The 27,066-nt window shown below is 37.4% G+C and overlaps 4 protein-coding genes across 15 annotated transcripts in view; 1 reads left to right on the forward strand and 3 right to left on the reverse strand.

Annotated features, from left to right (window-relative positions):
- Positions 1–2,249, reverse strand: part of LOC104801231 — a 2,886-nt gene extending 637 nt beyond the window's left edge. The window contains exons 1-7 of one of the 2 annotated variants that reach the window (XM_010524409.2): positions 1,986–2,249; positions 1,316–1,373; positions 933–1,238; positions 780–828; positions 560–654; positions 237–325; positions 6–91 (exon numbers count right to left, since the gene is read on the reverse strand). In XM_010524409.2, coding sequence (XP_010522711.1) covers positions 34–91; positions 237–325; positions 560–654; positions 780–828; positions 933–1,238; positions 1,316–1,373; positions 1,986–2,131 — 801 coding nt within the window. In that variant the 5' untranslated portion in view covers positions 2,132–2,249 and the 3' untranslated portion in view covers positions 6–33. Of the gene's footprint in view, positions 1–5; positions 92–236; positions 326–559; positions 655–779; positions 829–932; positions 1,246–1,315; positions 1,374–1,985 lie in introns of both variants that reach the window. The other variant, XM_019201000.1, reaches the window with a different exon arrangement.
- Positions 2,250–4,570: 2,321 nt separating this feature from the next.
- LOC104801234 (protein FANTASTIC FOUR 1) lies at positions 4,571–5,688 on the reverse strand. Its single transcript, XM_010524412.1, has one exon. The coding sequence runs from the start codon at positions 5,581–5,583 to the stop codon at positions 4,750–4,752; it is 834 nt and encodes a 277-aa protein (XP_010522714.1). The 5' UTR covers positions 5,584–5,688; the 3' UTR covers positions 4,571–4,749.
- Positions 5,689–7,039: 1,351 nt separating this feature from the next.
- Positions 7,040–16,054, reverse strand: LOC104801235 (probable transmembrane GTPase FZO-like, chloroplastic). 11 transcript variants are annotated; one of them, XM_010524423.2, is made up of 15 exons: positions 15,437–16,054; positions 14,784–15,325; positions 14,601–14,669; positions 13,575–13,772; positions 13,356–13,487; positions 12,209–12,295; positions 11,633–12,073; positions 11,354–11,521; positions 10,315–10,551; positions 9,907–10,022; positions 9,237–9,731; positions 9,080–9,150; positions 8,844–8,909; positions 7,353–7,402; positions 7,040–7,267 (listed from the first exon to the last, which is right to left on the reverse strand). In XM_010524423.2, exons 1-11 carry the CDS (start codon positions 15,942–15,944, stop codon positions 9,431–9,433), a joined length of 2,799 nt encoding a protein of 932 aa, XP_010522725.1. In that variant the 5' UTR covers positions 15,945–16,054; the 3' UTR covers positions 7,040–7,267; positions 7,353–7,402; positions 8,844–8,909; positions 9,080–9,150; positions 9,237–9,430. The 11 variants fall into 11 exon arrangements, with proteins under 11 accessions (XP_010522725.1, XP_010522722.1, XP_010522726.1 ...); XM_010524420.2 differs by having other exon boundaries at positions 8,196–8,909; XM_010524424.2 differs by lacking the exon at positions 8,844–8,909.
- Positions 16,055–17,273: 1,219 nt separating this feature from the next.
- On the forward strand, positions 17,274–25,892 carry LOC104801236 (ent-copalyl diphosphate synthase, chloroplastic). Its single transcript, XM_010524426.2, has 15 exons — positions 17,274–17,534; positions 18,867–18,962; positions 19,107–19,180; positions 19,338–19,662; positions 20,450–20,633; positions 20,906–21,120; positions 21,218–21,338; positions 21,440–21,552; positions 21,702–21,928; positions 22,056–22,171; positions 23,080–23,178; positions 23,463–23,699; positions 24,147–24,288; positions 24,969–25,160; positions 25,429–25,892. The coding sequence occupies exons 1-15, from the start codon at positions 17,459–17,461 to the stop codon at positions 25,717–25,719; spliced, it is 2,508 nt and encodes an 835-aa protein (XP_010522728.1). The 5' UTR covers positions 17,274–17,458; the 3' UTR covers positions 25,720–25,892.
- The last annotated feature ends 1,174 nt before the right edge of the window (positions 25,893–27,066 follow it).

Below are 27,066 nucleotides of genomic sequence, written 5' to 3' on the forward strand. Positions count from 1 at the left end.
AATGCCGAGATAACTACAGGACACAAATCAGTCTCATTCTTCTTCCGGTGTCTGGAAAGCTAGGCCCTTTATCACATGTCGACACTGGAACCTGTCCAAGAAACCCTCTTTCTTAGACTGTAATTGTTCCCAAAGTTTTAAAAATGAAAAAAAGAACACTATACGTTGGATGATAGCAGGAGATTGAAAACATTCCAATCGGTGGTTTAAAATGTTATAAATGAGGGTATGCATACCATATTAGATCATTTGTAGCAGAGTTCAAAGGAGTTTCGGTTGCCCTCTCTTGTGTTATACACTTCAATCTCAACCTTAGAGGCACAATCTGCAACAAAAAGGGTTATCCTATTTGTTAACCAAAATGTGAACCTGCTGCATCCAGCATCAAGTTTTGATTAGACGATAATTCAGTGTGTAAATAAACACGGCTTCCGATCACTAAATATAAATCCCCCTCCCGAATTTGTGCATATTTTCCACCTCTCCGGATTAGTTGGAGGCAGAGGTGACAACTGACATGTGACATATGTAGAGATAACAGAGTTAGTCATTTTCCTACCTTTTTGTTGTATCTGAAGTCGCGTTTAGGAAGAAAGTGGTGGGGCAGATTCAAAGAGGGTGGAGCAAGAACCAATATGAAGAGTTTCATAGGACCTGCAATCCAACAAAAGAAAAAAAAAAAGGATCAGCTGTAACATCATTTCACCTGACAAGCAGACACTGAATGCCCAATGAGAATACCATGCATGTAAGAAGATAAGGATTTTGTGCACTAATACCTGGGCAGGAACAGGACCCAGCACCCATTGTAATCAATGCTCGGATAGTCTATCGAAAGAAAAATGGCAACACGTTACTCCTTTTTTTTCCTATTTATTATATCATAGGAAATGACAAGAAGAATCTGAAGTACGTGTAGCCCAGGAATAAACCTTTCTTGAAAGTGCTTCGGCAGCTTTGCTTTTAGCAAAGTCGCCTTCGCAGCAGGGGATGTTATCCCTGTGCGGGAAGAAGAACTCGTAAACTTTTTGAGGCCGCAGTGGACTCCCACCAAGAATCAACATGACTCTCTGAATGCCCGGAGTCTCGCAGATCATTAGCTGCAGTGCATTTCTCAGACTAGATATTGTGTTCATAAGTTTCTCCGATTTCCTGATTTCATGCTTGATCTCCCTTTTTCTACTCATGATTTTTCTTCTGACCAGTGGCTTTAGTTCTGGTTGTGCAAGATTCCCCTCCTATAACCTATGATTCTTAAGAGTTTAAAACGGCATAAATGACACAGTGAAAAACATCATATGCACAACTAACATACCAACTCCTTGTATTCTGATTGCAGCTCATCAAAATCAAGGCTCATGTCCTGCAATACACTGCAAGTGAGAGCTTTAAGCGACAGAATTAAGTTTTGTCATTCTTCAACGTGCAGCTTGGAAAATCACTGTAAAATCAGTCAACACAAGAGAACTATCCAAAATCCACAACAAAAGATTAAAGCTTGTGAAAAGTCTAGTTCACGCTCGCCTACTAATACTCACAGGAAGTCTTCAAGATCATAAAGTAACGTTTAGTTAATTTCTAAAACCAACTAAAAAGTAGCATAACAAATGATCAATCTAGGCGTCAGACAAGAAGATCCAAAGTAATGCCAACAGTTCTTCATGAAAATCAGCCAAAACCAGGAGAAAGAAAGGAACATATTTCTCGGTCGTAATTCTTAATTTCAAAATCGTAAATGATTTGGTCAATGCAGAAGAATGCCCAAGCTTTTCACTTTTCGCCATAATGCAAAATAACTCACTGCCATGAATGCATGTCCAAATTCACAGTAACCCATCGCAAAACCCCTAATTTCGCATCGCCAGGGTTTCAGAGCAATCAAGGCAAATCGAACTGGAAAGGCAAGCAAATCCGCAGAAAAAAAAAAATAATCGGTAATCGAAAACAAAATCGAGCATCAAATAAGTAAAAGAAGAAGAATGTACGAAGGGATCTGCTGATGCATGTAGAGGACGAAGCCGACGGCGTCGTTGATGACATGGAAGACGACAGAGCCACCGAGGGAAATAGCGGAGGTATCGACGTCGATGTAGTGATCCTCCGTACTTCCTTCACCTTCAGCCATTTCCATTTGATCAGAAGCTCGATGGATTTGTGAAATGGGCGATTTCGAAAATCGGCAGGCGGGGAAGAACAGTCCGCCCAACAAAAGGCGAGAGATTTATCTTTTCTTTCCCCTTAGTGTATACACTAGAGGGAGATTTATTAATAACCTTACTTTCATAATTTCAAGTGCGTAATAAACCAATTATTATTTTAATTGATATAAATTAAATATGGGTAACTATTACTAATAAAGTAATAAGCTAAAATCTTTGACTGAAATTGTAGTATTTTTTTGGCAAATTGTGTGTTTTAATTAGATGGGAAACTAAATTTTTTGACAAATTGCATGTGTTTTTTTCCCCTTAAATTTCAAAATTTTCTTGCGAGATAAGATGCTATTTGTAACAACACTGTCTCTTCCGGCGCCTCCGTTGAATCCAACCACCTCTCCTCCGCCGCCGTCCGCCGGCCGCCGTATCCGCCGCTTCGGTGGAGAGGCGGGGGGCTGTTGGCTTGGAGCGTGACAGTTATAATGCAAAGGGTAAAAACATTGACATCTGGTCAGGCCCAACTGCGGCCCATGTGTGGCCCATTGTTTGGATTCCTCTACGTTTGGGCTTGCATCCACAATGAAATAAAATAATGGCTGTAATATTTTTAATTATATATGCGGTTTTTCTTCTTTTTTTATAATAAAAATAAAAATACTTGTTTTTTTTTTCTTGTAATGTATAAGATATTTTGTTCAAGCACATTTTGACTAATGAATAGTGCATTTACAATACAATTCACCACAGGATTTTCACACCTATGTTTATTTTATAAATTTAATATAAATTTCGGGATTTGAACAATTCATTCCCAAATCCGATCCATAACCAATCATTGTACGATTAAAAAAACAGACATTGAAAATATGCCCAAGTTAATTATAACTGTACATATATATAACTGTTCATTTATATATATATATATATATATATAAGTGTACATACATGGAAAATCAAAATTATTTTTTAAAAAAAAAGGGAAGGTGGAACACAAAGAGGATTGGAATGCAAAGCTTGTGGAGTCAATTGTAAGCATCAAGTGGGTAAGAGAACCTTTTTTTTTTTTTTGTTACATATATAAATAATTGGAATGAGACAGCACACTCCATTTTCACTTGTCGAGTTCTCACTGGTTCGTATTTTTCACACTTCTTTTTTTTTTTTTTTTTTTTGCAGTCCTTTGCCACTATCTCGTGATATCATCCATGTCGTCTCGAGCTCTCACACGGTCCAAGTTTTTTAATATATGCTTTTCTTGTAATATATTCGTACGTGTGTTACAATAATCTTAAATTACTCTAATCAATAGTTCTGTGTACATATATATATATATATATATATATATATATGACTTTGTATAATAAACTCACCGAATTAGATCCATGGGCTTTCTTTCTATCTTTCTTTTTCTTCGGTTAAATTGTCATAAACATAACACTGATTTTTTTAGTTAGTAAAGCTGTTGTACATATTTTAGTTATATATATATATATATATATATATTGGCAAAAGGGTAGTATATGTATTGGTGTATATAGTTGATTTGATGAAAATGAGTGAACTGGCAGTGTATGTGACATAAAGGGTCACAGACATATGGACATAATGATGTCTTATGCATCTGCTTATCCAACATACAAGATATCTTGACTAACCACAATATATATATACACCCTTGATATAATATGAACACACGACAGGATAATACAAGTCATATCTGCGAATGAAAAAGGAGAATCTCTTCGTACAAGAGAATTCAGAAACAATATATATATATATATATATATATATATATGACTTTGTATAATAAACTCACCGAATTAGATCCATGGGCTTTCTTTCTATCTTTCTTTTTCTTCGGTTAAATTGTCATAAACATAACACTGATTTTTTTAGTTAGTAAAGCTGTTGTACATATTTTAGTTATATATATATATATATATATATATTGGCAAAAGGGTAGTATATGTATTGGTGTATATAGTTGATTTGATGAAAATGAGTGAACTGGCAGTGTATGTGACATAAAGGGTCACAGACATATGGACATAATGATGTCTTATGCATCTGCTTATCCAACATACAAGATATCTTGACTAACCACAATATATATATACACCCTTGATATAATATGAACACACGACAGGATAATACAAGTCATATCTGCGAATGAAAAAGGAGAATCTCTTCGTACAAGAGAATTCAGAAACAGAATCTTAAATCGAGAAAATAAAAAAAAAAAAGGAAAAGAAGAAATATATAGTTAGTGTGCATGTGATGATCATGTGGGAGTGGGGCAAAGACCATGTAATGATCTATTACCCTTTAGCATTCATCATACATACGTACATACATACATACATACATGTATCTCATGTATCCATACTCCTACTTGTCATACATACATACATATATAAACATAACTATAATAACTCCCATTTCCTTATCATAGAAATAGAAAGCGTATTACATCATCAACCTTTTACATGGGAAGGGCTGTGACTGTGAAACCCGAAAAATAAAATGCAAATAAGAAAATATTTGAAATAGAAAACGGGAGATAACATTATAAATTATGACGTGGAAAATCGGGTCAAGTGGCCACCCAAAATTGCTGCTTCCAATTAAGCATGGGTTTAGGGTCATGCCCACTTTCCTTGCACCTGCTACTGGGCCTCCGATATTTCTTGTTTCTCATTTTGCCCTCCATGTTCTCTGTATTTCCCTCCATGCCCTCCTCTTCCTCCTCCTCCTCTTCCTCTTCCTCTTCCTCCTCCATCTCGTTGAACTCTTCCTCTTCCCCTTCTTCTTCTTCAAAGGATTTGACGTTGAACTCTTCTTCTTCTCCTTCTTCAGGTTCCTCATAGTGATGATCGAGCAATGAAGGCTCCGAGAAACAGAGCCGAAGCCTTCCTTCGCTGCGTTCTGCTACAAAGCAACGAGGCGGAGAACGAACCGTGATGGCCCTTACAACCAGACGGCCGTCTTCGCTATAAGAACGCACCATTCGACTACGGTTCGATCCTCGTACGGAGTTTAACGGCGGAGGAAAGCTGTTGCTGCGACTCACCAACGGCCTCTCCGTCGCAAAGCTTCCATCTCGGGGCTTCGGAGGAGGAACCAGAGCCAGAGTCGCAGTCGCTTCGACCGCAAGGAAAGAGATGTCGTCCCCGTTCTCGCTTCCCGTTTCACTCCCGAGCCTCTCCGTGCACATTTCTAAGCTCTTGTCGCTGAGCTTAGGACGCTTAGAAGATGGGTGAACGTAGACAGTGTCAGTGTCAGTGTCTCCTCTGTTTCGGGCAATGCCAGAGATTTCAGACAGAGATCGCAGGAAACTCCAACCACCCACTTCCCCATTTTTAAGGCTGTTCGATTTGAAGACACCGTGACTGTGTTGCGGAGCTTGAGGATCACCAGCAATGGACATCTTTGTGCGTCAGATGATGGATGGAGAGAGAGAGAGAGTTGGCGAAGGATGGTTGCTTGGGTAAGAGGGAAGAGAAGAGGGCATGAATGAAGTGTGAATGGGAAGTGGCGAGGAGTTGGCTTCTATTTATAGACCCTCCCCCCCTTGATCTTTCCATTCTTTGGCTTTATTTTTTTATTTATATTCCCCGATTTATTTAATTTATCTCCAATTTTCAGTTTTTTTTCTTCTTCTCTATCATAGGCTAGGACAAAATTATCAAACCCTTTTGTTCTGATATCTATTAGAATTTTTTTTGAAAAAAAAGTATGCACATATTAATTAAAAACGATGTTGAATAAACATAAATAATATAAGAAACACCAGGTATTATCAAAAAATTAATATAATATCAACTGGTATATCATCACGTTGAATTATATATATATATATAGGTACTTCCTCCGTAGTATTTGTAGTCCGTAAAAACCCACCGCTCTGAAAAATAAAAATAAAAAAAAAAACTTTAAGAAAACGTATATTCGCAATATGGAAGAGAAAGTGTTGGTGAAAGAGTGCCTAATGAGTATTTTTAATGGCTCGCCAACGCCAACCTATTATTCCCTCTCCCCATGAATTTAACCAATAAGTAAGTATTCGTTAATCTTTCTACCTATTTTTTACAGCATTAAATTTTAAAAAACCTAATATATCCTCTTCGTATTTTCGTTACAATAAGTATTCTTATTGATTCACACACACACATATATATGTGTATATATATACAGTAATTTACCCTTCTCCAATTGCAGCCCCGTAAAAATTTATAATACACTGCCGCACAATATAACATTTCCAAATAATATAATTGTAAAACAAAATCGATATCATATGTAAAATAATTTGGATGAATTAATGATAATAAAACATGCAAATCATGGATTCAAGTCAAAACGTTGGGAGAAGAATTCACTATATTTACCCGATTTTTTGAAAGATGTAATTGAACCAAATAGTTGATGAACTTCCAGAATATAGAAAAAAAAAATTGACTTGCCCAGAAATAAATCTAATTTGGCAAAGAATAAAGACTTTGTAAAACAGAGTTCCACTAACTCATCAACTTGTAGACCGTACAATGTACATAATCCAAGACAAGTTCTTATATATACACCGAATCTACTATCAAAAGGGTCGTACGGAAAATTAAAACACTCGACATAATCCGTCAATCCGTACAAGCAAGCGTACGTACGAGAAAACTTAGATATGGAGGAATTACATGAGCTTTGTAATGGATAGTGAGAGGGCATAAATAATCACACTTGGAAACGGTCTCTAAACGAACATAAATCGGTTGCATCAAAGTACAAGCGGACAACGGATCCGTACCATCGTGAAGTGATCCAACCACTCCCGAATCACCTAACGACAGCAACGCCTTACGAGTCTTTGGGAATGAGAACAAACAATTAAATTACGCAAAAATAAATATATTAAATAAATAACAATTAACAGAATGACCAAACTGCCCCCTATTGGTGCAATTTTTTTTTTAAAAAAAAAAACAAATAATTGAATTGGAAAAAACCTCCTGGGACCAACACACCGAATACCCACTTGCTAACCGTGAGGACATGAATAAAAGAGCGTACGGACACTCCATAACATGTTCATACTTCACATCATCCCTCATTTCCATCATCTGCATCCCAATCCAAGCCCTTATTGAACTCCCAAATGCTACATCTGTATGTATAACAGAGAGATTTGAGTTTTCTGCAAATCACCTGTGGATATTTTGCTTCTTCCCCGACGCGAGGAGCTGCTACCGTAAAATCTGATCATCATAAGCCGAGATTCAAATCAATCTGAGACAAGCCCCATGTTGTGAGATTCGGAAACATAAGCAGTAAAACACATCCAAAGCAGGAGCTGAACAAGGAGTTTTACACAAGCATGCTTCTTCTTCAGGCAATCTACTCAAAACCCTTCAGACTGTGTTTTCGACAAGTACAGTTTCCTAGTAGTAATTGTTAGGACACTCACTGCAAGACTCAATATACAACAATTCGGTAAAAAAAGGATCAATCATAGATTCACAAGCCAAGCATATAGAAAATTACATGGTGAACTTTCCTGTTATGCATACGCACTCTAATGGAAACCGAGTCATGTCAAGTAAGGGATATGTTCCATCTCTACATCGTGTCGACGATCTAGCACAATTTGCTTAAGAGCCAGAACCAATGGTAGGTGGGAAATCGCAGTGGGATCCTCCCAAAGAACAAATAATATGGTGTGGGTCACACAACAGAAATTGATTGTTGATTGACTGAGACATACCCTTGTCTCAACCATTCACATGCATTATGGCATCTCATCATTCGAAATGATATCATCCAAAGGTAACATCGGCCAGGATCTATTAAGATTTTGAGACAACGAAGCTAAACGCGGAACCGTACTTAAAGCTAAGGTTGCAAAACGAGTTTCTAAAACAGGTCATGAAAACTTTTTCACTAATGCAGACATTCCATGCCCCAGAACAATGGAATTTCTAGGAGGTCTATGCTGACGTAAAATATGTATAGAGTAGGCTATATATTAGTGAAGCTGACAAGAATATGTACCCTATTTTTCTCTCTCATAAACCGTAACCATCAAATTTTGCTCCTAGGCCCTACTCTTTGTCTTTTGCTTTGCTGCTTTAGCTTGTCCAACCAATCAGGAGAAGAGGAGCTTAGAAACAAGGAAACCAAAAAAATAAAAGGGGTTTCTTTGCACCACAATCCAATTGCTGGCCGCAAACCCAAAAGAAAATACAAAGTTAGGTCCTTTGAAGTTTTAAATTGTTTATATATATACACACACACACACTCTCTCAGAATTCACTAGTTGTATATTGTCCCCTTTAATATGTTTTGTCTATTCTACTTTACAAAGAAGGTGGAATCTCATTCAGGCTTACACAAACATCTCAACTGGCATTTCCTTTCCCTAACTTTTGACCAGGCTTAGTATTCCCTCTCTTTGTTTTAAACAAAAAGATTGGGTTACCAAGCAAACACATGTCATTGGCTTATGTTGCAACTTCGATTAATAATACTAAAGGGACCTCTCATTAAACTTTACAAAAACAGTACGTTCCATATTATTAATCATAATGTTATTCTAATTATCTCCATTGTTGAGCACTAACTATGTTTATTCCGCTAATATCAGATTTTAAAAACTTTTTAGAGCTAATCCTTTCTCAGAAAAGAAAGTTTTATGCTTACCTTTAGATAGGATAGCAAGCATATGCCAAGAATTACTCCCAAGGGAAACCTATGCTTATGAGTTTCCTATATTTAAGTTTGAGGTCAAAAGATTAGTAAATTAACTACGAAATTTTGATGCTCTTCTAAAGTCAAATGAATAAAAATGTTTTCAAGCTTTCCTGGATTCCGAAGCCTTACATCTAAAACTAAGAAAATAAAAAAAATATATGGAAGAGGCCGAGTAAAGCAAGTACTTGGAATTGGAGATAGACCTCCATTAAGGCTCCTGACTTTCAAACATCTCAGGCCCTTTGCTCCAGAAAATCTGAAAAGGGAGAAAGAAGATGAATGTTATTCAAAACAATAATGATTATTAGAAGAGCCCTATTGCCGTTAAACTCAAGAACGCACCAGTGTCAAATGCACATGATGCAATTGCTTGGTATTTTCAGGAGCCTCTCCTGCCAGCCGGGTTTACACCCGATAAATCAAAAAAAGTCCAATCAAAGTGGTAACTGAAGATCTTATTGATTATGACAAAGTGCACATACACTGTCCCCCCTTCAACGATTTCAAAAAGGGCAAAATCGATATGGTTTTGCTAGCTAAAGTTTCATCTCATCTTGTGATACATGAAGATTATCAATTTCAACTTGCAGAGTCTGGAGTTTACTCCTAATATCTGATAATTCTTTTTGGACGCCTAAAAGTCGATCAAGTCTTTGCTGAGCTTCTTCTCGATATGGTCTGCCAATTATATCCACAAAGTTTTCTAGATTAACCATAGCCCTGGAGAGATCCTTCTGCATGGCATCTTCGAGCTGTTGAGCTAACGCATCAGCTGCCCTGTTCACCTTATCAATTATAGCCTGTCTACGAGATGGGAAATTTGATATCGCCACATACCTGTCATATAGAGCATCTTAGATTTATTGTGCCGTGTATCCAAAATATCAGAAAGCATCTTGGTTTGCATTGCAAGGAAAACAATCAGATATAAGAGCAACCAAAATGGGCAGATGGTGTAAAGGGTGGTGCTATGAGACAAATGGGAGAAAAGGAAAGTTAAAAGAAGCATCACCCTCCCGCGGAACAAAGGCCAAGAGCGAGAAGATCTTCCAAGGTGGTGGGCAGCACCGATGTCAGAAGTGATGCAGATAAACCGGCAGCTCCTAGCCCGCCAACTGTCCCAAAGAACTGGAAACCGAATAAAGGTTAGATGAAATCAAACTGAAACTGAACATTGAAGAGCCTAAATAAAACAGATACTTGGAAAGATATAAAAGATAAAGAAAGTAGGTTCTGGCATAATATACATGTGTCTCCTCAGATCTTAAATTGCATTTTAACATAGAAACCCAGTAACTGGTCAATGTTATTCTTAAAGGAACCACCCTACCATAATGACAGATTAAATCGAAAACTCCACCAAAATCTAGTAAACTTTGATTATATAAATGCAATCATTTTTTTAGTATACAAAACTGACCACTTCCCGAATATCTTGTTCCAACTTTTTGGAAGTGGTGCTGGAAGTGGTGCTCAAGTTCTGTATTATTTTCAGGCTGAATTCATCCATTTTCCTAAGCAAGTCATACGTCTCCATATCCACTAGAGCGTTTGGATTGACATATCTTGGCCATTTGTTCTCAAATGATTTCTTGGAGAGACTCCCTTCACGAGCATTATTTGACTGCAACCATTCAACATATTCTCCAAGTAATTCCTGCACACTAGTAAAATGTTAAAACCCAACAAACATATCCTCACAATATCTCCAAGTAGAAAGAAGGCAATCATTAGTAATAGAAGGCAAAAGTCAATAGCCAATAATAGAGCCTGATTCTAGTAGTCAGAAGCCTCTCCAAAGAAGGCTAAAGCGAGTTGAAACTTGAAAATCAAATGAACATAAGTCACATCTTAATAACACATACATGCGAGACAATTACATAGAAGTCATCTGTTAATAATAAGTGGTCAGTATAATCTCAATTGATACTAATGTTTGTCACCCAAACAAAACCAAATGACCAATAAGTTTGTTGAAGGCATAGTCTGACATCATCCTAGGAAAGAAATGGGATTATCAACACAGCTAGAGTTCTATAAAGTGTAACTGATCGGAGCTTTGAAATCATGTACATTATTAAAAATGTTGTTATCAATGTTACAAACATAAAGATCTTAGAGAGTAGGTATCAGGTTAAAGGGTCAGAAGCAGTCCATATAATAATTACTCTACAATCTTAGTCCTAAGAACCAGTTTCTAAAAGGCAGCATTACATACAGGGATGAAATATAACATAATAATAAAGAAGGAATTGTCTTAGTAAATGGTATTACATTAGCTACCAAAAGTCTAGCCCCTTCAACATAATACTATGAAAAAGAAGGCTAACTAAATGGCTAAGGGGATAGGCAAACGTATCTAATTAATGCATGAACAGATGCTGTAACTCAAGGTCTTTAAAATATTATTGATAGCTCACAGATAGACAACAATTCCTAGATTAAGAACAACAACTTACTTGAGCATTAGAGAGAGCTGGCGCGAGTATTTCATTGTGAACTCTTGATGAAGCAGCTAGTGTGGCAGAACTTTCCCCTTTAAACATGTAAGAAAAGACAAGATCGAGCTTTGATAGCTGTAGGGTAGCTTCTATGAGCTCAACAATGCGTAATCTGGCAGTATCAATCTGCATTTCAATTCAAAGGATAATAAACAAATAAAATACCATATAGAACAATATTTCTGAATCCCTCCTGCAAAATTCGAGTTCGAGGAATATCTTTACTCAAAAGTATACCAGGGAAAGTGCCTTTCTTCTCCATGAGATGCTCTCATTCTCCATCTTGATAGCGTAATCTCTAGTACGATCAATAATTTTGTCAGCTGAAGCCAAATCCTGCCTAGCTGATACGCACTCTTGCCTCACAAGAGATTCAGCAGAAGAAAGAAGACGCTCAGCAATTGCAATTGGTGTCTCCAGTTTAAGCTTTATTCTTTCCATCCCAGAAGTGGATGAACTATCTAGGAAGCTGTAAAGGAACCTTTCAAGTTCATCGAAGCTATGAGATGTATGATTAGAATCGGCATCCGAGACCTCTAGATAGTCTCTGCCGACCAATGTAGTGGCTGACAACTTGGCTTCAAGGGCAGACCGTGCAGATACTGGATATAATATCACATTTTCTGTATTGAGCAACTTCTGAGTGTTCTCCTTCACAAACGAAATAGCTTCCTCAAGCTGTACCAGAAAATATAAAACAGGCTCAACAACAAATCCAGCATTTTTTCTGAGTCAGACATGAAAGAGAACAAAACATTGCAGTAAACAATCAGTAAATGATGAAATATAAACAGCATGCATTCTTAACTAAACCTCACGGGCATCGCGGTAGATATCTGTTTTATTCAGGACAAACACAAATTTCTTCTTCCACTGTTGAGTATACCGAAGAAAAGCAACCTGAAGAAAACAATCAGGTGCATATCAGGCTGCAGAGAATTAGAATAAAGCCTAAAATATTAGAGGCCCATGGATAAATGAAATAGACATGATTTAGGATGATTGTAATAAGGTTTAGGCCCTAACTCCACCACAAAAGCTAGCTTAAGAGTGGAGGTTTGACCCTTACTTATATATTGGCCCAAATCCCTCTCATTTTCCAATGTGGGACACTTATCAATACCGCCCCCTTTAGACAACGACGTCCACGGCGCTGGGGCAAATCTGGTCGCTGGCGGCTTCTCGGTCGTTGGCGGCTTCTCGATCACTGGCGGCTTCTCGGTCCATCCCCGACCGTTCCTCTCCTGATCGTTCCTCTCCCAACCGTTCCTCTCCCGACCGTCCCACAACCACCGAGTCGACCGCATGTCCGCAAGAGAACGGCCCGTCAAAGGCCCACCGGAAAGTAGAGAGTTAAGCTCTGATACCAATTAATAAGGTTTAGGCCCTAACTCCACCACAAAAGCTAGCTTAAGAGTGGAGGTTTGACCCTTACATATATATTGGCCCAAATCCCTCTCATTTTCCAATGTGGGACACTTATCAGATTGTTGCCAGAATTCAAAACAATTTCGCATTTTAGGAAGCAAAAAACTCAATTCTATTAGATTAAAACTTTCGAGAATTGTAACTCCTCTATACTTCTAATTCTTTCCAGAAAAGAAAGAATCAACAAAATGGAGACAGGCTCCCCTCTGTACAAGAGTTTTTGCATACGGGTTTTTACTATCTTGCATATGCCACAACCAAATTTTTACCACCAGTCCACCACCAAATGAAGCGAAAAGGTGTACAGCTGCCACCAATAACTATTACTTGCTCATGTTGGTGGCATGATTATTCCAATTCAGAAACATTTGAACATGATAATTGTTTTAAATTCACTAAACAAATTCTTGATGGCGTGTATACAACCAAATAACTATTTTTAAGACAAATGGATATTACTCAGCTCCTAAGGGTAGATACATAGTAAACTAAGAGTGCCAACATGCCAGAGACGGTAAACAATAACCCCTACCTCACTTTCGGTTAAAGGGCGATCAGCAGAAAGAACAAAAACAAGCAGATCTGCACGTGGAACAAATTCTTCAGTAAGACGCTGTTGCCTTTGAAGAATTACATTAGTCCCAGGTGTGTCAACAATGTTTATCTGCTCGAAACATAATGGAACCAAATTAGTTATTGCAGATGATCATTCAAAATAATGATTTTGCTAGCAGCACTTTGAATGGCTCACATCCTTGAGAATTGATGCTGGAAGATAGCAGATGTATTGACCATCTGGATGCCTCTGACAACGTTGTAGCTCTCCAGACTCCAACTCCGAGTAGCACAGAAAAGTGATCTCATTTGTAGTAGGAACTACCCCCTCATTTAGGTATTTGTTCCCAAGAAGTGCATTGATGACTGTTGATTTACCGGAATTGAATTCCCCCTATAATCATCAAGATTTTAGTCCCCATAATATGCTTGGCCATGCAAAGACTATATTGAATCATGAAGGGCTACATTTCCAGCATCAGACATTTCACAAAGAGGAGCTCTCATGGTTCGCCTCAAACAATCATAAGTACATTGGCAATATCTTCCATAACAGAGGCGGCTATACAAACTATTAATTCAATGTGAAGCAGTTTGTTCATTAGAAAGCTAACTACTAATACAAAATCTCCGCTTCTAAATGATATTTTCACACTAAGAGTACCGATGCTAAAGGATGAGGCAGCTAGAGTGTTTACTCTATTTATTGAATAATAGTTTAACGGTGGTAAAATATGCCTAAATTTATCCCTTTCGAGTAAGACACTATGGAAAAAGAGTATTTTACGGCAAAAATGATTCCACCTTTTGCCAATATCCAAATACACCCACACCGCGTTATGCATATTTATCTTAAACCAAACGTAAGGGACAACATGCAATAGAAAAACAAGCATTTACCCTACTCCGAAAAATTGTAACACCCAAATGCCGAAAGAATGCACTCATTAGCTTAGCTTTGTATTATCCTATCCTGTTTCCTGACGTCTAAATGAACTTCAGAGAAGATGGAAGCTGCTAAAGAAGAATTTCTAAGACAGGAATATATCAAGAAGTACAGAAATAAGAAAGCGACTACTAGTATGCTGATCACACCGCAAGTATCCGTATTAAGCTACCTAGTTCCAGGTAAAATTAAGTAACGAATGTTTGCCTTGAATATAGAGCTAATACCAATGGATATCCTGGAACCACAATTTGATGGAATTCAGTGCAGAATTACCACTATAGCCATTAGAAATGGTTCATCAATCCGGGAAGCTGCATCAACTAGAAGTGAGACTTCCTCCATCTGTATTGAAAACAGTTCAAGAATCAAATTAAATAAAATAATAACCAAAGAAAAGGAAATTTAGGATCATTTAAAGAACGAACTTCGACTACCAAATGTTTAAGTAAAAATCACCAGTGGAGCTGCCTTCTGGATGACTTCAATTGCCTCCCTCAAAACTGATTTCTCCATTTCTATGATGAGTTTCTCTTTGTCCTCTAATTTAACAAAGCCTCCAGAACCTTTTTTCTCCTTCAGGTCGCTACCCTGAACCATTGTCGTTTTGTTATCAAAGTTGCCAACCTCATTCTTTGTTTCATAACCCACAGCATAAGCCCACTGGCGGAGAACATCATCCCTGGAAGATCTCAGATCTTGCAACGAAATAACAAAACCAGCAGCACCTGATTTCAATAGATGCAGTCCTTCGCTGTCCGTTCCTGTGCTTCCAGACAGCGTCACGTAAATGGGTATTTTCACACCCTTCAACAATGACTCCACAACTAAACCTACTTGCTTCTCTTCACCAGAGCCAATTATCAGAAAATCAGCACCCTCAGAGCTAGCAGCACTTAGAGCTGAATCAACATCCTGTGCTGTCCTAGCAACCAAAGGAAGAACTACCGACTCGGAATTGGAACCCATCATAGTGTTTCGTGCAACTATTGCTGGAAGACCTGTACAGAGCACATGGAAATGTTTTATCCAGTAATGTGGAATGACAACCTAAATTGCAGATACGAAAAAGACCCATATGGAATGCGTTTGCAGAAACCAAGTTATCATACCTTGGTCCGAGAGAACAACTCCACTGGCACCGACGGCGGTGGCGATATCAACGCGTTCGGAGATCAAGAGATAAGCTCGGCCCTTGACGACGGACTTCAGCAAACATGCTGCTTCATAGAGCCGTCCGCCGGTGGCTCCGCCATCGAGCACCACGATTTCAATGGACTTAGCCAAGGCTCGGCCCACCAGAGCAAGAGCCTCGTCGCGGCTTCCGCTCAGAAGCTCGTCGGCGTCTAACTTGAGGAGGAGGCCGGGGACGGGAATTTCCGGACGCTTGTATCCACCGGGATAGACAGTTCGCGGCCTAGAAGGAAGGTCTTGATCAGCGGAGTCATACGAAATGTTCCTGATTGAGAGGGAACAAGCGGCGAAGGAACGCCAGCGAGGCGGCGGAGACAAGGAATAAGACGAAGATGAGCGGATACACCGGCGGAGCTGCGGCGGAGATGCGGCGGAGAAGAAGAACGGAGCCGTTGGAGATGGCCGGTGAGAGATTAGAGGTTTCATGGAAGCCAAGGAAGGGAGGGAAGACAGAATTTTTTTTGGCTCTACGAGAGATTTTGTGTGTTTCGTATTAGTTTCCTTATCCCTTGGAGATCTACCATCGCGACGACGACGGCGCGTGATTTACATTTGAAGTGCTTTTGTGTGTATATATATATATATATATAATAAAAGAAAAACAAAATAAAAATATTATTTATGGGCTTATGGGCTTATGAGCCGAAGTCGCAGTAAAATTAGGCCCAATGTTACAGCCCATTGCATTGGTGGTAGTTAATTAGCTATTTATCAGGGGAATTTTTAGGATAAACATGGACTGTAAAATACCATATAAGAAAAATAAAATAAAAACAAAAACACAGAAGATAAGGCGTCCACATTTATAGTAATGTTGACTGTAGTAAATATACTGTTAGCAACTAATACGATTGCCAATATAGAATATTATATCTGTACTTGTTTTGAAAAAATTAAATTTATTTTAGATATACATCTGGGGAAATGTACAGAAAAAAATACAGTATATGGAAAATATATTTGGGAAAAAAAAGGTGATTATATATAAATGGCAATTGAAAATGGGTAGATTCGCAATTAATTCAACCCATATTTACTTATATATCGATATTCACATTAGGTGTATACAAATATTTGTTTTTGTGGCTGAGATTTATTGTAAATTATTATTATTATTATTATTATTATTATTATTATTATTATTATTAAGCTGCTAGATTTCGTGTGAGTTAATTGGTTTGGTGGTTCGAGAGTTTGACAACCGATATGTCATTTCGCTATGGGTTAGTGAAAATAAAATTAAGTAAATAATTAAATTGCGAGTTAGATAAATGTTGGGATAAAATACCATATAACAAAAAAGATAAATATCCACCCACATATAAAATTAACGTTTCCATAAATGTTTTGGATTTTGTTTATATAGTAATTAAAATTCATACATATCCAAAGGGCATTTATGAGAATTAATAAAACGAAGAATATTTTTGCCAAATATATATGTATATAGAATAATTTATTAAAATTCTATATTTGAAATAAACGGCAGAAGAATATTTTCGGCACACAATTAGCACAGATTCTATCATTATTGTTGTGATACGTTAAGTTATGAAGCTAATCCAAGTGGGGGGAGATATATACAAGAACACGACGATAGGAGATGGATGAAATGACAATTTTGCCCTCGATTCCATTTTTGGATGATCCCCACCGTCTTTCATCCATGCACCTCTCTCTCTCTCTCTCTCTCTCTCTCTCTCTCTCTCTCTCTCTCTCTCTCTCTCTCTGACTCTCTCTCACTCTCAGACAGAACACAACCCAGTGTCAGTCGGTCTGTCTCCATCGGGCTCTTCATCCTCTTTAAATTCCCAACAGAAGCCTCTCTTTCTCATATCTCTCCATCACCATCGTCGCCCATTTTCTCTCTTCTTTCTCACAGATAATTCCTCTGTTTCTTCATAAACTGAAACATCAATAAGCTCGTACACATAAGAGCCATGTCTCTTCAAACTCTCTCTGCCCCCAAACACACCTTTGTCTTTTCACCATCACCCTCTTCCTCTTCTTCGAAAGGTGAGTTTCCGTTTACCCTCTCTCTCTCTCTCTCTCTCTCTCTCTCTCTCTCTCTATTACGCGCAGACAGATACACACACGAAGACCCTTTTGGGTTTTTTATTCTTCGGATTCTCGAGTGATTTTCATGCTTTTTGTGGGTTTCATGATGGGTATGATCTTTAGCCGGGGGGAGAGCAAAACTTTTTCACATAGTTTCCGATGAAAAGTCATTTTCTCGAGAAACAAACAGGGGGTTGAATCTCTGCGCACCCACGCGTGAGAAGTTTCATCAGTACCCCTCCTCTCCTCTTCTACCTCCTCCTCCTCCTCTCTCTCTCTCTCTCTCTCTCTAAACCTGATGATCACCTCCCAAGAAAAAAAAAAGTTTTTTTTTCTAATGATGATCGTAAAACGGAGATTTGAGAAATTAAAATCTTCGGTTTCCTATGGTCTAAATGGTCGATTGATGCCACACGGTCTCTACTCAAAGTACAATTTTTTTTGGTAATTTAAAGGGTATATGTATATATGCGTATGCAAATATGAAACGAGTTTCTCAAGTCCTGTCAGTATAAAGTGTCTCAATCAATCGAGAGATTGTCTCAATGTTTGGAAAAATAGATCCTCTTTTTATTTTATTTTCTTAAAAAAAAAATAGGTGAATTCAAATGGAGTTTTTGTGTGGTGTGGTGGTAGTGGGGAGTGTTCATGAGACTGCAGTTCCACTCCTCTCTCTTCATATGCATCCAATCATACACATATATGTGTGTGTATACATATATATGTGTGTATATATATATATGTGTGTGTCTGTGTATTGCATCATAGCTAGTTTTTATTCCATGTACTCAAACCCTGGTTTTGTGTCTTTGACAGTACAACCAAACCCAGTACCTAGTTTCACTTGTCTCTGTCCTGATTCTTTTAAAAGTCCTCTCTTACATATATATATATATGTATATGTATATGTATATGTATATATATTTGATTGTGTACACACACTTCTATGTATGTATATATATATATTGCATCTTGATTTTAGTCTTCACTTATTTCCCAACATCATTCATCTCTTCCCTAAATCTTGTATCATGAATACTGTTCTTACACTGCTACTTACTTAACTATGCTATATATGGATATATATATATATATATATATATGATTTTTTTTAACAATGATCGTGGCTATAATACGTACTCGTACTCTTTAATTAATTAATGGGTTGACCTGGGATCTTTTTTATAATTAGTTATTACCAAGCGAAAGTGAATCTCCCCAAAACTAATAAAAAAGCATTTCTTTTTATTGCTTCTAACCATAAAATTAAATATATTTTACCCTTTTCAGGATCTCCCTTTGTGGCGAATAAAGACAAACGAATCCAGTTCAATGTTCAACCCAGGAGAAGAGGATCCCTGTCCCTTTCAAAACTCCGTACCCATGGTAATAACACTGTGATCTCTATTCTGCAAATGTTTTTATTTTTCCCAAAAAAAAAAACAGCATAAAATCCACTCTATAAAATACCAGTAATTATTTTTTTATTTTATAGTATTTTTTAATTACTATGTGAATTTCCGGTTGTAGAATTATCTCCAGGGCTACAGCATGAACTTCCGGTGATACAGTGGCAAGATGTAGAAGGCAGGGAACATCTCCAGGTGATTGTGTTTTTATTTTTTAAATTTCCACTTGTAAAAAATATTTTATTTTTTCAAATATACAGTGAAATAATCAATGGTAATAATTAATTAATAACCCTCTTCAGAACTTTTTTTTAATCTATTTTTCTGAAATATATAAATAAATACAATGAAGGTCGAGTTGAGAAGCAATGCGATAAAGAAAGGAGTGGAAGCAGTGAAGCGCGTGATGAAAAGCATAAGAGACGGAGAGATAACGGTCTCTGCGTACGACACGGCGTGGGTCGCTCTCATCGAGGAAGACGACAATGGCGGCGGCGACGGAGACGGAAAGAGCCCTCAGTTCCCAACGGCGATCGGATGGATCGCGAGCAATCAGCTCCCGGACGGGTCGTGGGGAGATTCCTCTCTCTTCTCCTATCACGATCGTCTCATCAACACCCTTGCATGCGTTATCGCCCTTAGACACTGGAAAATGTTCCCTCACCAGTGCAACAAAGGTATGTGTGTGTGTATATATATTACCCTCTTTCTTGATCTTCTTGTTTTTTTTTTTTTTAATTTTGATTTGTTTGAGGGGTGACAAATAAAGGGTAGATTTTTTTTAGGATATTGTGAAAAAAAAATCTGAACTTTTTGAATGGGTGGCCAAGAGAGACGGCCTAAGTTTTTCCAAAAAAAAAAAAAAAAAAGATGTAGTTGATTATGGTCGAGAGTTTGTAATGTACTGTTGTGAAGAAAATATAGTTTTTTAAAAAGAAATTTCAGTATTTGAAGTGTTTCTTTTGGGGAAAAAATGTTATTTGAAATATATCACAAAAAATTTGTAAATTTTGGAAAAAAAAAACTATTATACTTTAAGTAATTTGTCTTGCCATGTATATTAAGTGATTTTGATCTCGTACAAAACAAAACAAAACATAAAATATATACTGAGAGGATAACTTTAAAAAAAATCGATTTTTTTTTTGAATATGTGAAAAAATTCTAAACTTTTCTTAATAAACTCAGGAAAAAAGATTTAAATGTCTTAAAATTTTACCCTTTTTATTTTGTTTAACTCTGAGAAAAGTTCGGATTTTTCAAGACCAACGTTCAAAATCCATGGTTTATTTGGTTTGGTTAGAAAAATCTGCCTTTTTCGCGTGTGTGGGGTTTGGGGTGGGATCGGTCTTGTTCCATTTAAAAAAAAAAAAAAAACAGAAAGATATTGTGTGAATTTAAACTTTTTATTTAATAAAAAAAAAAGGGGGACTGAAAATGGCGTTGCATGAGCTGTGGACGCAGGAATAGAGTTTTTCCGAGAAAATATAGAGAAACTGCGAGAGGAAAAGGACGAACACATGCCCATCGGATTCGAAGTTGCTTTCCCGTCGCTGTTGGACATCGCTCGGCGACTGGACATCGATGTGCCTTATGATTCGCCTGTCCTGCAGGAGATCCACTCCAAGAAAAATCTCAAGCTCACCAGGTCAGCCGGTCGGCCCATGTACATATACATATACATATATATATATATATTGACATTATATATTTGGTTACGTTTCAGACATTATACGTACGGCCGTAGTCCTTTCATATTCTCCCGGGACCATCTTGTCCTAATTTGCTTCGAGACAAATAGATTTGTGATACGTATATTGTATATAACAAACCTAATCTTTTTCACATGTATGACTTTTGTGCCGTACGTATACGTACTTACTATATCTCGTGTGACATCATTTATATATATATGTATAGGATTCCGAAAGAGATAATGCACAAGGTCCCAACGACATTGCTGCATAGCTTGGAGGGTATGCCTGGTTTAGATTGGGAAAGGCTCTTGAAGTTCCAATGCCAAGACGGCTCTTTCCTCTTCTCTCCTTCCTCCACCGCATTTGCCTTTATGGAGACCCGAGACGATAACTGTCTCCGATATTTACGGAATGTGGTCCAACGTTTCGACGGAGGAGGTGAATACATACTTGCACATACTCATCCGTTATCATATATATGCCAATATCCATATACACATGTAAGTATATTGGAATGATTTTGTTGTATTCGCAGTCCCGAATGTGTATCCGGTTGATCTATTCGAACGTATGTGGGTGGTGGATCGGTTGCAGCGGCTAGGGATCTCGAGATACTTCGAGGACGAGATCGATCACTGCATGGACTACGTTCATAGGTTCCACCCGACATATACATATACACTGCTTTGCTGACATAATTTTCTCGAATGTTCACACTAGAAATGTTTGTTACACTTGTAATGAAATTTTTATTCAGACATTGGACAGAAGATGGCATATGCTGGGCAAGCCATTCCCCCGTCCAAGACATAGACGACACAGCCATGGCATTCAGGCTGTTAAGGATGCATGGATACGACGTTTCCGCAGGTAACTAAACAATATTATAGACTCAAAACGTTATCGATTTTTTTTTAAAATGTTTCCATTACATATATATAGTAATATATATGATTATAACGTGAATGAATGGACTAACATTTATCATATATGGTGTGTATATATATATATATATGTAGACGTATTCAAGAATTTCGAAAAGGACGAAGAGTTCTTCTGCTTTGTCGGGCAATCAAACCAGGCGGTGACGGGGATGTTCAACCTATACCGGGCATCGCAGTTGGGATTTGCCGGAGAGGAGATCCTGCAAAACGCCAAGGAGTTCTCGTACAAGTTTCTCCGACAGAAACAAGAGTCGGATCAGCTTGTCGATAAGTGGATTATAACCAAAGACTTGCCTGGCGAGGTACGTATATATAATAATAACACCAAACCATAACGCTCCAAAAAAAAAAAAGAACGCGCACTTCTTGCCGTTTCCGGGCATCTAATGGAAGGCAAAAACGACAAAGCGTGTTGGTCTATAATTGTAGGTTGGGTTTGCGTTGGAAACACCATGGTATGCTGCATTGCCTCGAGTGGAGACTAGATTCTACATTGACCAATACGGTGGAGAAGATGACGTCTGGATTGGCAAGACCCTTTATAGGTATTTTTTTTTTTAAATTACCCTTTTATTACATATACAAAAAATATTACACGACGAGTACTTTCTTTAGAATAAAGACAATATATATATATATATGTATGTATGTACAATACTAACTTCGAATTTAAATAGAAATTTCGAAGCGTATAAGACAAAGACTGTTCCTTGAGGGTGCAGTTTTGTGTGGTTACAAGAATTTGAATGGGAGGGAAAGATGATAGACTAAAAATAGGCAATATGGCTCAAATTTATGCATACAATATAAGGTGTGGATATAAAGCGTGTCCATACATACGACCCAAAATAGGAAAAGGTGTTCAAGTGGCTCATCCAACGAGGGTATTTGGGTCTTTTCGGCTTCGGGGAAAAAATCCCTGTCGAGGATTCGAAATCTCATCATGGGTGGCATATGTTTTTAATCATAGCTCCCAAGTTAAGGAGAGTAACCGCGACACTTTTTTTATTTAGACATATATTTTAAATAATTTACCTGAAACTTTAAGTAAATAGAATGGGTGAAAATTAAGTGGTTGGTCGGTCGTGATTATCGGCCAATTAGAAAATATAATATATATGTATATATGTGTATATATATTCCATGTTTCGTATTATTTGTTTTCTTTCCTTGGTAATTTTTTTAGATGTTGCAATGCTGGTTTTTTTTTTTATAAACCGAAAGTTCACCGGTTCTTTAACCCAACTACATCTTCCAGAAGATTGGAGAAGTCCAGATGAATACCCTTTTCCACGCTTGTGTTTGAACCCAGGACCAGAGAGCATGCTCTGCATGTTCTCTCACCACTGGACGACGCAAACTTGGACCTGCTTTTTTTTTTTTCTAGCAAACAAATATTTTCCTTGTTTGACTCGATCTTTTTTTAAAAAATATATATAAATTGAATGGACAGGATGCCTTACGTAAACAATGATGTGTATCTAGAAGTGGCGAAGCAAGATTATAACAGCTGCCAAGCGATTCATCAAATCGAGTGGGATAGAATGCAAAAGTAAGTGAATTCTTCGTCACCCTCATCGTCATCATTGGTTTCCTACATATATATATATGTCATCCTCGTAGAAAGATTCCATTGTTCATATATATATATGTCATCCTCGTAGAAAGAAAGAAAGAATTATAAACCGTTGTTGTGGTCATAATTGGTCGTGCACATGGCGTCCATGTTCATCTCGCATCATGCGGTTTCACTTTTATATTGTAGGAATATATATATATATATATGTATATATGTATGGTTCGAAATTGATGATATTCGTGTCGAAAATGGTGCAGGTGGTACGAGGAAAACGGGCTAAGCGATTACGGAGTGAACAGGAGTCTGGTTCTCGTGTATTACTTTTTGGCAGCGGCGAGCATCTTTGAACCGGAGAGGTCATACGAGAGAATTGCGTGGGCCAAGTCGAGAGTCTTGGTTGAGGCCATCTCTTCTTGCTGCGGCGGAACCTCTGTTCAAAAGAGAGGGTTTCTCGACGAATTTGAAAGCTACATCGCCAACGCCCAAAATGGAAGGTACTACTATAACCTATACACAGATTAATCTCTTGAAATATATATAGATGGTTGTTTCACATATATATATACACACACACACACACACTATCTAAAAATGAAACGATAGCATAATAGTCCATCGTCATACACGCACATGCATGAATATGATGCATGCATGCATGTATATGTGAAGATGAGAGGAAAACGACAAATTCGATTAATGACTACGATCTAAAAAGCCTCTGAAAATGAAGGTTCCAAGGTTGTTTTCCATTCATATCTAAGTTTATATATATACAAAATAAATAAAAGAGAGAGAGAGGAAAATATTTAATGCCTGAATTTTTACATTGGATAGATGAATGGGTGGTTTTGTCTTGCTCACACACATATATATATAGTGTGGAATTAATATACGAGTGTATTTATACAAATATATATATATATATATACACACACACACAGGAAGAGATCATTGGATGAAGCGGAAGGATCGTCGGAGAAGGCGAGGAAGCTGGTGGGAACCCTAGCAGCAACGTTGAACCACATGTCTTTGGAGGTTCTCATGGCCCACGGCCTCGACGTCACCCACCACCTTTATCACTCCGTAAGTCTTTTTATTTATTTATTTCTTTTTTCTTTTTCTCGAATCTCCTGTCTTGTCTATACGTATATTTTGATATTTATACACTGCACACACACAGACAGGCATGCATTTATGTCGTAAACAACGAATTTTGTTTGATAGCTAGAAGAAGAACCTATCACCTCAATGCATACATGCATGCATACATACGTGTGTGTGTATATATATATGAGAATATCCTATTGTATATATGACATGCATGAGCTTTCTAAATTCTAGGCCTTATCGTCGTGTCTAACATATAAGCTATTAGACTTGTAAATAGTTTGGTCCTCGTATATAAATTATATACACAATCGGTTCTCTTGCACTAAGGAAAAACCATAAAAATCTATATGCATGGTGATTAATCAGAGTTCTGAAAGTAATTATCTTTTCAGCAATTCAATATAACATGTACGTATAGATACCATTAGGTAATATACGAATTGAAAAAACGTTGGTCGGAAGATGTGCATGCATGCATGAATATAGCAGTAATGTGTACATGCATCAGTGCTTGCACACGAGTTCTTGCGTGTGTTGTAGTGCGAGAGAGAGAGAGAGAGAGTGTGTGATGGAAAGATGTGAAATTGTGGATGCGCATGCATATACATATGTATATATATACACATATATGTATATGTGTATGTACTATGTAGTGGCGGGAATGGGTGAAGAAATGGGAAGGAGGAGGAGGAGGAGGAGGAGGAGAAGCGGAGCTGATGGTGAAAATGATTAGCGTAATGAGAAGTGGAGGTCGAAGGTCTCCGTACACATCCCCAGACCAAGTCCTGTCCCATCCTCTATTCCACCGTCTCTCCGAACTCACCAACCGTCTCTGCCTTCATCTGGTCGGTCCACTGTCCCTACGTAATCTCATTCGTATCTCGTTTGGTTTTGTGGCAAATCACACATACATATACATATGATACCCTTTATATGTGGAGTTTTATTAAATGTACTTAATTAAAGAAAAGAGCTCTTAATTAGACTATGAATTGTACCCTTTGTAATTCAAGAAATTAGCCCTAAAAACTATAAATGCCACTACCTTCACACCCCATGCCTGTAATTGCCTGATTCCATGTTAACCAATTGTGAGGTTTTCTTGGGTTTCAGGTGAGGGAAGATGACAAAAACACAAAGAAGAAGAGGACAACGAACGAAGAGAGGAGGAGAGAGAGTGAGATGATGAAAGAGCTGGTGGAGATGGTGTTGAAGAGACCATCATCATCATCACCATCACCATCACCATCATCGTCGTCCTCATCAGGTGGTGGTGATGACCTCAGCCATGACGTCAAGCTCACATTCCTCATCGTTGCAAAGTCCTATTACTACTTAGCCTCGTGCGACGCTTTCTCTCTCCACTCTCATATCGCCAAAGTCCTCTTTCAACGAGTCAACTGATCCAATCAGACTCTCTCTCTCTCTCTCTCTCATGAGGAAGATCATGAGATATCTCCCTTTCATGCCTTTGTTTTTCGTTTAACATAATCATGGGAGATTATAGGTGAATGTAAATTTACAATAAAGAAAGAAACTTAACCAAAAGTTATGTGAAATTACAAGAGTTATGCATATGGGTCCTTTTTCAAGTCATATTTTATCTAATCTGTACCCATTGGCCAAATGGGTCGGGTGAGTTGGTGAAGTAGTACATGATTCTTCAAGAGTTTATGAGTTCAATTCCGTTCACTTGCGAGCTTGTCACCTTTTGGATGGTTTACTTGTTCCACGTAGTTTGTAAACTATTGCGTGGAGACGGAGGGTTTATCACTGCGTCCGAAGGATTGTGGTTGAGTTCCCGCCGATACCACAAAAAAAAAAATGTACCCATTAATTAGTAGAGATTGAGATTGCAAATGACATGGAGGGTGGACCCCACTATATAGTATGATTATATTTATATCAACTAGGTTAAGTGACACTATGATCCTGACCATGTACTAAACCGTGACATTATCAAAAATATCTTATATATATATATATATATTTTATTTTAACTTCAATTCATATCATTCTTTAACTGTGATTATGATGTCAGAATTACAGTCTCATCTCATAGATCATAACGTTAAATTTATAATAGTTTTATTAAAAAATTAGTTTGATACGTAAAAGGTGAATATAGTAAATTAGCGTGATTATCATAAGTTTAAAGTTGTTATAAACACTGTGACTATTATGTGATCAGACTGTAATTAGGATCACATGATCATAATTGGAGAATGATATGTGTTGAAATCAAAATAGCATATATATATATATAAATATAATATTTTTGATATAATGTCTATTAAAGGATTCAATATATATGTGTATGTATATGTTCATAAATATTTAAACAGGGAAAAAATATATATGTTCGTAAAGATAAAAAAAAAGGTACACAAAATCAAAGTTGTCACGTCGAAAAGCCGTTTAACTTTTAGAGATTCGGTGGTATGAATTCCGTTGGTCCCTACAATTGCGTTCTCTCTTTGTTAAGGGATAGGCAGACAAGTCTTGCTTTATAACACATGACTAGGTTTTGTACTCATTTAGTTGGAATTTCGACGTTGTAATCATCTCATATCTCATAATTGTAAAACCCTCTTCGGCACCATTAGAATATATATATATATATATATATATATATATATATGTGCCATCAAAATCTTTTTCCTTTTTATCTTGTTTCCTTTTCATATCACCACTTGATCGGCCTTATTATCCAATTGTGTATGTGATTCTACAATGCATGCTTTTCAACAA

The sequence above is a fragment of the Tarenaya hassleriana genome, unplaced genomic scaffold (genome assembly GCF_000463585.1).
Source record: "Tarenaya hassleriana unplaced genomic scaffold, ASM46358v1 Cleome7, whole genome shotgun sequence".
NCBI lineage: Eukaryota > Viridiplantae > Streptophyta > Magnoliopsida > Brassicales > Cleomaceae > Tarenaya > Tarenaya hassleriana.

Coding starts and splice junctions, on each gene's coding strand:
- LOC104801234 (XM_010524412.1), bottom strand. CDS start 5,583: ATGTCCATTGCTGGTGATCCTCAAGCTCCGCAACACAGTCACGGTGTC.
- LOC104801235 (XM_010524424.2), bottom strand. CDS start 15,944: ATGAAACCTCTAATCTCTCACCGGCCATCTCCAACGGCTCCGTTCTTC. Junction 13,488..13,574: donor CAGCATCAATTCTCAAGGAT/GTGAGCCATTCA, acceptor TGTTTCGAGCAG/ATAAACATTGTTGACACACC. Junction 10,552..11,353: donor CAGCTCTCTCTAATGCTCAA/GTAAGTTGTTGT, acceptor ACTAGTGTGCAG/GAATTACTTGGAGAATATGT.
- LOC104801236 (XM_010524426.2), top strand. CDS start 17,459: ATGTCTCTTCAAACTCTCTCTGCCCCCAAACACACCTTTGTCTTTTCA. Junction 17,535..18,866: donor CTCTTCCTCTTCTTCGAAAG/GTGAGTTTCCGT, acceptor TACCCTTTTCAG/GATCTCCCTTTGTGGCGAAT. Junction 20,634..20,905: donor AAAAATCTCAAGCTCACCAG/GTCAGCCGGTCG, acceptor ATATATGTATAG/GATTCCGAAAGAGATAATGC.